The following is a 12774-nucleotide window of genomic DNA, read 5'->3' on the forward strand; positions in this document are numbered from 1 at the left end:
AGAGATATTGTTCTGGAGAGATCATGTTAGAATGGTTTTCAGAGGAAGAAAAGAGAAATAAGAAACCTTAAGAAAGAGAGAGATTATTTGAAATTAAAACAAAATCCAGAAAAGGAAGGTTGGAAACTTGAAATTAAGAAGAAAAAGGTGAAATTGCTACAGAGTAGGTCAATGGATATTACATGGAAGATCAGAAAGAAAACTCAGAGTGGACCAAAGGGGACCTGGGTTGCTCCAGCTCATTGCTCCGGGCCTCAAGCAGAAACAAGCCTTCATCTGAAGGTCTGTGACCCTGGGAGCTAAAGTCCAGGGACCGAGCCCTGCTGTGTGAAGGGGAAAGTGCTAACAAAGAGGTAAGGTAAAGTGAGGGTAAGCCACACTGACCAATCTGCATAGAGAGTGGTGACAGTCTGCTCCCCACATGAGTCCAGCGGCTGTGTCTGCTGTAGGAGGGCATTGCGGATCACTCTGGAAACATCTGCACCCAAAAACTGGGAAAGTGACTGTATGAAACTGATGTATGCTTTGACTCCTGCCAATAACTCAGAAGGCCTTGCAATCTCCTGGGTCGAGGCGTTGTAGCCAGCCAGCCACACAATGGCTCTGGGTGATAAAAATCATAATTACAAACATAATGACAAACATAGGAACAGTTATTGCATTTACAGTGTGCCAGGTGCTGTGCTGATTTTATTACCTGCATTATCTCCTTTAAACCTCATAACAACCCAATAACATAGGTATAATTATTATCCCCATTTTACAGATGAAGAAACTGAGATACAGAGACAGTAAATCAGTTGCTATCTATGAAGTCCACATCGCCGGCAAGTGGCAGAAATGAGACTTGAATCCAAGAACATTTGGGTCCTAACCATTACGCTCTTCTGCCTCCTCTGGAGAAATTGGTTCAGGTGGTAAAAGATCTGGGCTCCCAAATGTCATCTAATTCTACTTGAGGGCTCATACCACCTTCATTCTCAGGGCCAGTACTTTGTCTTTTCTCCACGGAAAGAATTCTAACCACGTTCAGAAACGGAAAACCACACCTAGAAGTCCCAGGAAGTGCAGTGCAGTCCCCAGTGGCTGTGGGACGCCAGGGCTGGCTGACGCACACAGCTGGAGCCAACCCTAGGGAAGGTGGGAGAACTGTTCACACTGGACAGCAGGCCCTTGTATAATGTCTTTTTGTTCCAACATTGTTCTTTCATTGTAATGTTGATGAGATGCCATAAGAACTTAACTCTTTTTTATATGGTAAAATTGGTTTTCTTATATGTTGTTTCACTTGAAGTCACAGAATCTACCAACTACATTAAATGAGGACTAACTATTATTTTAGGGGCACACAGGAACACCCGTTCCCACTGCACCCCATCTCTTTCTAAAATACTTTCCCCAGGGGCCCTGGCCGGTTGGCTCAGCGGTAGAGCGTTGGCCTAGCGTGCGGAGGACCCGGGTTCGATTCCCGGCCAGGGCACACAGGAGAAGCGCCCATTTGCTTCTCCACCCCTCCGCCGCGCTTTCCTCTCTGTCTCTCTCTTCCCCTCCCGCAGCCAAGGCTCCATTGGAGCAAAGATGGCCTGGGCGCTGGGGATGGCTCTGTGGCCTCTGCCTCAGGCGCTAGAGTGGCTCTGGTCTCAACATGGCAATGCCCAGGATGGGCAGAGCATCGCCCCCTGGTGGGCAGAGTGTCGCCCCTGGTGGGCGTGCCGGGTGGATCCCGGTTGGGCGCATGCGGGAGTCTGTCTGACTGTCTCTCCCTGTTTCCAGCTTCAGAAAAATGAAAAAAATAAAAATAAAAATAAAAATAAAATAAATAAATAAATAAAATAAAATAAAATAAAATACTTTCCCCAGGAACCTGAGAATTCAGTCAGTCCTTTGACCTAAGGTAATTTTCCTTGTTAAAAGGTAGGGGGAAGAGAAACATCCCACTTTGCCAAAGCCTTTGCCAGTCACTCACACCTCAATATGAATGAGTTCCCATTATCTCCCCATGTATAAGACACCGTTTTTGAAAAAATTGGGGTCTAAAGACTGGGTACATCTTATACAGTGGCTGTAGATTTTTTTACTTGCATTTTCCACTTACGCTTGTTTTTGCACTCATTGTTGAAGACAGTGATTCGTCATCAGACACAGATGAGGACAAGCTAATGGATGGGAGTTTTGACAGTGATGAGGAGTTGTATGAATTTTTTTTAATTTATTTTTTCCAGCTTTTTATGAAGATGTAATTGACATATGACATTGCGTAAGTTTTAATTAATTTTATTTTATTTATTCATTTTTAGAGAGGAGAGAGAGAGGGAGGGAGAGAGAGAGAGAGAGAGAGAGAGAGAGAGAGAGAAGGGGGGAGGAGCTGGAAGCATCCACTCCCATATGTGCCTTGACCAGGCAAGCCCAGGGTTTCGAACCGGCGACCTCAGCATTTCCAGGTCGACGCTTTATCCACTGCACCACCACAGGTCAGGCTGAATTTTATCATGAATAAAACTTGAGTTCAGTAACTTTATGTAATACTTTTTTTTCAAATTTCAGACCCCAAAATTAAGATGCATCTTTTACATGGGAGTGTCTTACACATGGGGAAAAACAGTAATCACATTTTTCCTAAAACCACAGTTTGAGGAGCTTTATGTTTTGTTTCAGGCATAATGTTTATAGCAGGGGAGAGGAAGGGAGCAGGAGGGCTTGCTACTCAGAGGAGAAAGAAGAGAAAAGAACCCACCTGAGGGAAAATAATACAGAAGGGACCGACTGGGGGCAAGCCCAATCTTTTTTTAGAGAGAGACTGAGAGAAACATCATTTGTTCTTTCACTTATTGATGCACTCATTGGCTGATTCTTATTTGTGCCCTGACTGGGAATCAAAACTGTGATCGTGGCCTGTCAGGATGACACTAACCAACTGCACTACCTGGCCTGGGCTTCACTTCATCTACTTTAGGGTTTTCATTGATGCCAAACCTCCAGGCCAATGTTGGGGCTTTAGAAACAACTTTATCCATGAAGAAAGTATTAGAGATATTCAGGAAAAACTAGAATATCACACCCACGCTGCTCCAAGGCCTATAAATCACTGCCAACTCTGAAGGTTTATACATGGACAATTATCAACTTGTTAACTTCTTGAAGTTGTGTATCCACTTGAGATATGCTAGTATATAGAATAAAAAAAAAACAACTAAATTTACTGTCACACAAGCAAAAACCTAATTGAAAAAATAAATGTGCATCTCTAGAATGAGCACGCAGACGCCTAACCGTTCTCCCTACTACTGTCCAGGCCCACTTTGTGCAGCTAGAGTAATCCTATTGAAATGTTGAATGAAATCATGGACTGCTCTGCTCAAACCCTGCCAAGGTTCCCCATCTCACTCAGAATAAAAGCCAAAGGCCTTATAATGCCAGAAGCTTCTGGATGCTACTCCTTCAACCTCTCTAACTTCATGTCCTACCAGTCTCCCCTGGCTCATTCTACTCCAGCCATACTGGTCTCCTCCATGTCTACTGAACATACCAGGCAAGCTCCCACCTCAGAGCCTTTGCATTTGCTGTTTCCTCTGTCTGTTCTTTTTCCAAACGGTCACGTGCTTGGCTTCCTCACTTCCTTCAGGAGTTTACTAAAATGTCACTTTCTTAAGCAGGCCTTTCCTGGCCACTCTATTAAAATTGCAACACACACACATGCACACATGCACACACGCCACTGCCTATCTCCCTTTCCTCATATAGTTTTTTACTTTAGCACTTATCTAATCTAGTATATATTCTACTTTCTTTTGTTCATTTACCTTCCCCACTAGAAGGTGAACATTTTGGGGGCAGGGATTTTTATGTTCTGTATACTGCTGTTTTAACAACTTCTAGAACACTGCTAACAAACACAGCTTGTTCGATAAATACACTGCTCACAAAAATTAGGGGATCAGGAAAGGTGCAGATACTCCAATACTTTCAGCATTGGTGCATTTTCACCAATGAAATAAAAGCTGCTTTTGCATCTCATTTGCATAATCAAACAACTTTCTTTGACTTATCATTTGCTTTTCTAATGTTCTTCTTTAATAAAAAATAAAATGCTTCTCTTTTTTATTGCTTCATATTCATTTTTAAATATCTCCTAATTTTTGTGAGCAGTATATTTGAATAAATGAGTAAATATACAACATATTCCCATAGAAAACTAAGGGATTATTCAGAACAATTCCTTCCCTCATTCCCCTAAATGGTGACTATAGTGCCCAATTCCAATATGAGAGATGTTCCTTCTACTTTGGGGGCAATGGAATGAGGGGCAAAGTAGAGGAAAGAGAATGTGTGTTTTTTGTTTGTTTGTTTTTTCATTTTTCCGAAGCTAGAAACGGGGAGGCAGTCAGACAGACTCCCACATGTGCCCGACCGGGATCCACCCAGCATGCTCACCAGGGGGCGATGCTCTGCCCCTCTGGGGCATCGCTCTGTTGCAACCAGAGCCATTCTAGCGCCTGAGGCAGAGGCCACAGAGCCATCCTAAGCGCCTGGGCCATCTTTGCTCTAATGGAGCCTCGGCTGGGTGGGTAGAGAGAGACAGAGAGGAAGGAGAGGGAGAGGGGCGGAAAAGCAGATGGACGCTTCTCCTGTGTGCCCTCGCCGGGAATCAATCCCAGGACTCCTGCACGCCAGGCCAATGCTTTACCACTGAGTCAACCGGCCAGGGCGAGAATGTGTTTTATGGAGGCCTATTATACATATGTACATCAGGAACTTTGCACTCATTTTAACCTTTAATTGTCTACCAATTCTCAACTATAGGTAATTCTCAATTATCAATCAATTATTGACCTCAATTATCAATGAAGGTAAATATCATTATCCGCACTTCACAGGGTAGGAAACTAAGGCCCAAACAATTAAATAACCTACTTGAGCGTCTTAGCTAATGACCAGGATCTCAAAACATTTCTGCTGACAGCAAAAGCTTCCCTGGTTCCACTAAACCAGTGCTGATCAACCTGGCTATTCATCAGAACCACCTGTAGAGATGTGGGGTTCTTTTTCACTTATTGCTTTCAACAGAAATGCTTGGGAGCCTATGCCAGAGTAACAGCATCAAAATCTCTAGGGTGTTGCATGACCGCCAAGGTGAATCGAATGGAACCCAATTTTGAAAATGACCATACTACACAAACATAGAAAACAAGGAAAGAGTGATACCTGTTGAACCTGGCCTCCAGGTGGCTGCTGAGATACTCAGAAGGGAAGAGAGTATGTTCAAACACAGGGAAGCTGTGTACGTGATTCATTGTCAGTGCCAATTCTGTCAAGTTCATGTGCAGCTTGTCCATACTGCATAACATGGAGAAAATAAAATGAGTCTTGATTATGGGTCGGGCACTGCCCATAAACTAGGAAGGGTTTGCCAGGCCACAATCTTCAGACCCCTTTGACCTTCTCGGAACACTCAGACTAGGATAGTACACATTGAGACTGACTACAAAGGCAAAGTAGAGAATTCACATGTAAGTGCTTTTTCATATCTGTCATCCCCCACCTCCACTCCTGCATTCTTTTGCTGTATCGCCTTCCCTCCCCCCTGTTCTCCTTTCTCTGGGCCACTGCCCAGTTGGCCCCGTAGGGCCCAGATCCTCACTTGGTGACAAGGCTGCGGTTCTTCCGATGACTCTCAGCTCCTGGCTTGTCCTTCTCGGGCTCTCCTTTTTTGGAAGTCTGCTTCTGCTTCATGGTTTTCTTGTTCTTGGCCTTGCTGATGGTAGTGGCACAGTGCTTAGGCAGAAGCTTTCGAAACAAACACCAGTTAATGGAGAAATGAGATCAGTTCCTAAAACTGCCAAGTATCCCATCTAACAGTTATAAAAATGTTCCTCCATGATTGTCCTTTTATCTTTCTTCCTTTCTCTCTCTATCTAGCATCTCTTTCTCTAATGGCGCCTATTCGCAAAATGCTAACCTCTTTTAGTTTTTATTAAATGTCACCCCATGTTGAGGCTTAACATCTCAACATGGCAGTGTCTTTCAGGGACCAGATCATCAATCTCCCACCCACATCCTGAAAGAGTCTTTCCTGATGGAAAATTTAAGTAAAAGGAATAGAATACAAGAGCTCCACTCAACTGCACTTTCTAGGGTCTTCCAGCCTGGAAGACAGTTGTTCTTTGCTGGTGTGGAACAACCATCTCACCTGCTGCATTCCTTATATTCTGTCTGATGGAGACAATTACCCACACTACCCCAGCCCACTGAAGACTCAGAGCTCACAACATGGTCAGCTCTCTCTTTTGATGTCTTTCTTTTCTTTTGTTTCTTCATTTTAAGTAAGTTATTATATTTCTTGCTAGCTAGTTTAAATATCAATTCTGCATCCTTCTCTTCACCCAAATATCCCAGTTAACTATACAGAAAATTTAAGATAGACCTTACATATTCAGGTGTCTCCTTCATGGTAACCACCTTTAGGTAACCACCTAAAAGGAATGTTCTCCTTTTAGTCAAATGCTGTTTTTGTTGTTGTTATTTAAGATTTTATTTCTTGATTTTTGCCTGACCAGGCGGTGGCACAGTGGATAGAGTATCGGACTGGGATGCCGAGGACCCAGGTTCGAGACCTTGAGGTTGCCAATTTGAGCGCAGGCTCATCTGGTTTGAGCAAAAGCTCACCAGCTTGGACCCAAGGTCACTGGCTTGAGCAAGGAGTTACTCAGTCTGCTGTAGCCTCACGGTCAAGGCATGTACGAGAAAGCAATCAATGAACAACTAAGGTGTCGCAATGCGCAACGAAAAACTAATGATTAATGCTTCTCATCTCTCTGTCCCTGTCTATCCCTCTCTCTGTCTCTGTAAAAAAAAAAAAAAAAAAAAAAAAAAAAAAAAAAAAAAAAGATTTTATTTCTTGATTTTAGAAAGAGGTGAGAGAGAGAAAGGCAAGGGAGTGGGAGAAGCAGGAAGCACCAATTCACAGTTGTTTCTAGTATGTACCTTGACCAGGCAAGCCTGCGGATTCAAACATGCAACCTCAGCATTCCTGGTTGACGCCTTATCCACTGCGCCACCACAGGGCAGGCCATCAAATGCTGTTGAGCATGTGCAGAGAGCACATCTGGAAACTCCTCATTTGGAACTAATTTTAGAGCAGCATAAGAGTCATGGGAAAAACTACTTTCGTTACTTTGTAATCACACTTCATTTTTTAAGTCCAAGCTCTTACTGTTTCAAAAAAAAATTAAGTCCACCTTGATGGACAAATATGTATCAGCCTTGAAATTATGCAAAAGTGTTCATGGTAAATTCCAAAAGTAATGCCAAAAAAATGTAATTCCATTAATAATAGCAACATCACTAATAGCTTATTCAAAATAATAACTTTGGAAGGACCAATATTCATTTGATGGCAAAAGTTCTGGTGTGTGAAACAGTTGCTCACATGTTTTAGTCATCCCTGATTCAGCACTGAGCAAAACTGTGTCCTGAAAATGTAATTGTTTACAAATCTCCCTTGCATTAATTATTTAAATGTCTTTCAAATATGTGTTTTTATTCCTTTTTTCCCCCTTAAACTAGGACATTCCCCTAGGGCAGGAGCTGTGTATCTTCCTTCCAGGACCCCATTCCAAAAAGCCAGCTTAGCACCCAGTAAGTACCAAATCACGTAACAGCTAACATCTATCCAGAGTTGTATGTTAAATATGTAACATACTTTATTTCGTTTAATTTTTGTGATACCTCTATGAAGAAACTATTTTTATCCCCATTTTACAAATGAGAAAATGGAAAGGTTATGTAATAATATAGCTGTGCATATACACAAAACCTGGCTCCCCTCCTACCAAAGTTGCTTCAAAGCTTGACTCAAACCCAAAAAGGAGTGGGTAGTCTGGGCAACCTATAAAACTCCAGGGCAACAGCAAAACAAGTTTCTCCTTTTCAAATTTTCTGAAACTTAGGTTAAGCTAATCTTGACCAGGTGCTTTGAGTGAGTCAGGGGAGGGGAGGGGCGGGGAAAGCAAACACACAAGAACAAGGATAAGCACAGACGAGGTGCCTAAAAATGTGCAGACAGCCACAGATTAGGGTGCACATAGACAGAAGGTGAAGCAAGACAGGTGATTAGGGAATCACTGTCCAGGTCTATGTACACAGGGCAGGGAGAAAAAGGAAAGTAAATGAGAAAGTTAACTCATTTCTCAGAACTCTTCAAATAACAGCACAGATTTTGTTACAGTGCAGCTGTTCAAATAAGTATTTTAAGATCTAGTCCCAGCCCTGTCCAGTTGGCTCAGTGGTAGAGTGTTGGCCTGGCGTGCAGGAGTCCTGGGTTCGATTCCCGGCCAGGGCACATAGGAGAAGCGCCCATCTGCTTCTCCACCCCTCCCCCTCTCCTTCCTCTCTGTCTCTCTCTTCCCCTCCCGCAGCCGAGACTCCATTGGAGCAAAGATGGCCTGGGCACTGGGGATGGCTCTGTGGCCTCTGCCTCAGGTGCTAGAATGGCCCTGGTTGCAACAGAGCAATGCCCCAGATGGGCAGAGCATTGCCCCCTGGTGGGCATGCTGGGTGGATCCTGGTTGGGCGCATACGAGAGTCTGTCTGACTGCCTCCCCGTTTCCAATTACAGAAAAATTACAAAAAAAAAAAAAAAAAAAAAAAGATCTAGTCCCAAGGTAGTAAAGACTTAAGGGGACACACTAAGAAAAGAATCCTGCCATAAACTCAACTACACAAAAGCTCTAGCCCTACTGGAGAGAAAGAGGCCAGAGAACTTAACGGCTGAGAGGAAGACAAAGGGAGATAGAGGGGGAAGTGCAGAAGAATGGCAGAGGGGAAACTTAAGCAGGGAGAGGGCTGAGCCTACCTGCTCACTTAAATTTCGCTGCTCAGCACAGATCTCCAGGACACAGTTACTGGTCTGCTTGGCCAGCTCTTCCAGGAAGGAGTTGCAGTGATGAAGGCTGTGGTTTTTCAGGTGGGGGTACTTTGGGAAAAAGGAAGCACGGAAAACATGATCATCACCAAGACAGCCACTTCTTCCTCATAATACTGCTCTGCTCCTCTGGCCTGAGCTACCCACTCCTTCAACAGACAAAAAACCTGTGACCCAGAGAGAGGACAGAGTCTACAGAAAGCTGAGACATTTAAGGACTCCTATCACATACCTATGTCCATGTTCTTCTTGGGGACTATGTTTTGAGGGAAAACAAATGAGATGTGTTAAGAAAGATGACAGGGTTTGGAGTTCAGGGTACCCACCTCCTCTGGGCACATCTCATGAGTGCAGTGAACAAAATGAGCACAAATCATGGGGAAGGCAATGGCATAGCGCAACATGGTAGGTTCTTCCAGGGTCATAGCGAACATCTTCTCAAAGGTACGGAGATGAAAGCTGCAAGAACAAGGGAAGGCCTGACCTGTGGTGGCACAGTGGATAGAGCCTCGACCTGGAATGCTGAGGTTGCCGGTTCAAAAACCTGGGCTTCCCAGTCAAGGCACATATGGGAGTTGAGGCTTCCTGCTTCTCCTCTCTCTCTCTCTCTCTCTCTCTCTCTCTCTCTCTCTCTCTCCTCTAAAATGAGTGAATAAATAAAAATAAAAAATAAAATAAAATAAATAAAAAAAAAAGAACAAGGGAAGCAGGCTTAAAACCAGGGCTTAGGATCTGGCCATGTTGAGGTGGAGAGAATATTTATTCTTTCAACAAATATTTGTTGATATTCACCACTCCCTTCATGATTGTCCTACCCTTAAGGTAGACAGGAACTCAAGAAACCTAAAACTTTCAGACTTTTCTACTGGATACCAGGGCAGTTTGGTGATAATCTTCTTCCCTTCTCTTGTACAAAATTTGCTACTCTTCCCTCAGAACCTCTGCATGATTTGGGCCATTCCCCCTAAATTTAGAAGTCTTTCATGACTATTGGTTCACATTACTCCCAAAATTAAACACTCAGGCTCCAGAAAACTTTCTCAGATTAAGACTGATCTTTCCTTAACCTTACATGCCCCAACATCATCTGCTCCTTTTTTACACTTCCTTACATTTGTAAGTATTATGTTGATATCCCTTTTACACAAGAATGTTTTATCTTCCCATCTATATCCAATGCACAGAACAGAGACAACATACTGCATTGTTAGTTTGACCAGCTCAAATGGTTAAATTATGCACAACAGTAGTCACTTAATAAATGCTAAATGATACTGAGCAAGACAAACATTTTTGTTCACTAAAGGCCCTATTCTCCAGCCCTCTCGATTATTTTCAGTTCTCCCACTAAACTATCAAGTTTTGCATGGCTCTTCTACATCACAATGTCCCAAGAATAAAGGAAGGTTCCAAAGATAACAGTGAGTAAAACAATACATTGACGAATTATCCCAGAAAAGGGAAGGCTGTCTAAAGTCTAAATGGTTTTCCTAAAGAAAGCCAGAACAAAAGGGAATCAACTTCACATTCCTATCACTTAGTGGAAGCTAGAATGAGTGAGCTATGGAGTTTGAGCCTCTGCCTTTAAGAATAATCTTAAAGAAAACAAGACTTTCCTATCTGTCTGGGCAAATAAAGTCCTCCACATAGGCCATTCAAAAGATCAGGTCAGTTGATAGAATTCTGAATCAGGACGTACCAGAAAGTAGACAAGTCAGAAGTTTCCACCAGCATGTTCTCTACTGAGTCCAGCATTCGGGAGTGAAAGACAATGAGATTCATCACCTTGGCTAAGTCAGGATTCTCATGCAGGTGCATGGGAGCCTTAGCCACACTGGTGTATGCCTATGGTGAGAGTTGAGACAAGGGTGGAAAAAAACAAGATAAATGGAGAAAAAAACAAAAACAAAACAATGTTGGGGCTACAGTTTGGCTGTGGTTTTTTCCATTCCAATTAACAGTTTTCAATGTTGAATCACTCCAGATAGTAGAGCTTAGGAGACAAAAAGAGAAGAGATTGTGTGGGAGGAAGAACCTAAGAATGGAGGCCCCCTAGTAGGAACAGACCTACCTGTAGGCGGAACCAGTCCAGCCTCAATCCAGAGAAATCAAATTTCTCTCCATCATCAACTGCAAGAAAAACAGAAGTTTAAAAGGAAATACCAAAGCAGCACTCTATAACCAACCACACAGACTAATAGATACTCTTCAAATTCTTCTTGTCCCATTCCTTGGCTCAAGAGATTAATATTTCTAGAAAAAAAAAGAAAAAAGATGTTCACCCTCCCATGTACCCTGCCTCCTCCACTTCCCTCCAGTTACCTTGTTTGAGATTCAGAGAAGAGATAGTACTGACGAATGAGGACATGATAATGGACTCCTCCTCAGGACACACGGAAAGATTCTAAGAGACAAGTTGGAGTTACCATCAAGTGGCCATAGGTTTTAGCAGGATAGAAATGAGGACCACAAGGTTCAGTCAGTGTACGAAGGGAGAAAGAACTGCTAAGTGCCACAAACAGAAATAGCCAAGCGAAAGATAGAGGAAACTTCCTGGGTTCCCTGCCATGCTAACACCTAATTTCTCTTTATTTTTCTCTTCTATCCCTATGTAGTTTTACCTTGGTGGGAAAGGAAGAGGGTGTAGGGAAGGCTGCTGAGATTATTAGTCTTTTCTTTCTTTTAACAAAGGTAGAAGGGAAAATTGGGCTTTTTGAGATTCAGTCAAGGTGTTCTCCATGCAATATAAGCAGGGAGCACCCTGAAATTTCCAAAGTATAACCAATTAAACATACTTGAATGATGTCACTGAGCACAAGAGCATCAAATCTGGCCAGGTACTGAAGGTGGTATTGCTGGATCACTTTGATGTGTCTTCGGACCAGGGCCCTGATCTGCTCCAACAAGAAAAGCAGTTCTGCAATGCTCCTACGAAGACGATGATGAGAACAGAGAGATGTGTGAGACTAGGAATATGAACTGAGACAAAGACAGTGATAACAGGGAAGAAACTGAGATCTCCTAAGATCATTTGATGCCCACTTGGTCCTTTTCCCAGTTCATCTAAGGTCAAGATTTTAACCATGTCAAGTACTAACGAGTCAGCGTAGTCCTCAGGTGTCTTTGTCTTGGTGACATTTTCTGTGTGGCGAACCAGCCAGGTGACCTCATCACGAATGAAGGACAGGGCCATGAAAGCATAAAGAGCCTAAGGAGAGGACAGGAACTATGAAAATGTTCAAATTTAAAAATGAATTTCACAGCACAGGGAAATTATCATGAAAATATGTATATAGATACAATTGTGTAACCACTCCAACTATAGTATTCAATAAATACAGAGACACACAAAAAACTATGTGACACAGAATCAGATCTGTACATGTGTTAACATTCGCTTATAGTCAATCTCCTTTCCTCCACAAATAGCTAAAATACGTGGTATACAACTTATAATAGTGTCCAAAAAAGAGATATAAGATGTTTGGAGAACTCCAGGAAGATTCAAGGGAATTAGCACATACATACAAATAGATAGCAGAAGATTCAGAAATACAAAAACTCATGAATGCCAAATCACTCCCCACACAGAATTTTTTGTCATCATCCCCCTCTCCCAACATTTCTTTCTCTTACCTTGGGACCCAGTAGTCCTGGTTCATCAGTTAACACAGTCTCCAGCTCCTTCACTGCCATCCGCAGAAATTGGCGCCGTCGACAGTGAAACTGACCACTGACAAAAAAAAGTAGAAACGAGAACATGGCCTTTCCCACCCTTAGCAATCCTCTAATGGCAGCACAGAAGAGAGCTGCATTTAAGAAGTGGCATCAGGTTCTGGACAGTTGGCTCAGTG

General features: G+C 42.9%; 1 protein-coding gene across 2 annotated transcripts in view; it reads right to left on the reverse strand.

The window, feature by feature from the left end:
• The window catches only part of NCKAP1L (NCK associated protein 1 like), a 53080-nt gene that overhangs the window by 21888 nt on the left and 18418 nt on the right, over positions 1 to 12774 (reverse strand). The window contains exons 11-21 of one of the 2 annotated variants that reach the window (XM_066258507.1): positions 12557 to 12653; positions 12019 to 12128; positions 11716 to 11848; positions 11243 to 11324; positions 10992 to 11050; positions 10620 to 10765; positions 9247 to 9379; positions 8852 to 8971; positions 5639 to 5784; positions 5203 to 5334; positions 385 to 603 (exon numbers count right to left, since the gene is read on the reverse strand). In XM_066258507.1, coding sequence (XP_066114604.1) covers positions 385 to 603; positions 5203 to 5334; positions 5639 to 5784; positions 8852 to 8971; positions 9247 to 9379; positions 10620 to 10765; positions 10992 to 11050; positions 11243 to 11324; positions 11716 to 11848; positions 12019 to 12128; positions 12557 to 12653 — 1377 coding nt within the window. The remainder of the gene's footprint in view (positions 1 to 384; positions 604 to 5202; positions 5335 to 5638; positions 5785 to 8851; positions 8972 to 9246; positions 9380 to 10619; positions 10766 to 10991; positions 11051 to 11242; positions 11325 to 11715; positions 11849 to 12018; positions 12129 to 12556; positions 12654 to 12774) is intronic. The other variant, XM_066258508.1, reaches the window with a different exon arrangement.

Source organism: Saccopteryx bilineata, chromosome 2 (assembly GCF_036850765.1).
Source record: "Saccopteryx bilineata isolate mSacBil1 chromosome 2, mSacBil1_pri_phased_curated, whole genome shotgun sequence".
NCBI lineage: Eukaryota > Metazoa > Chordata > Mammalia > Chiroptera > Emballonuridae > Saccopteryx > Saccopteryx bilineata.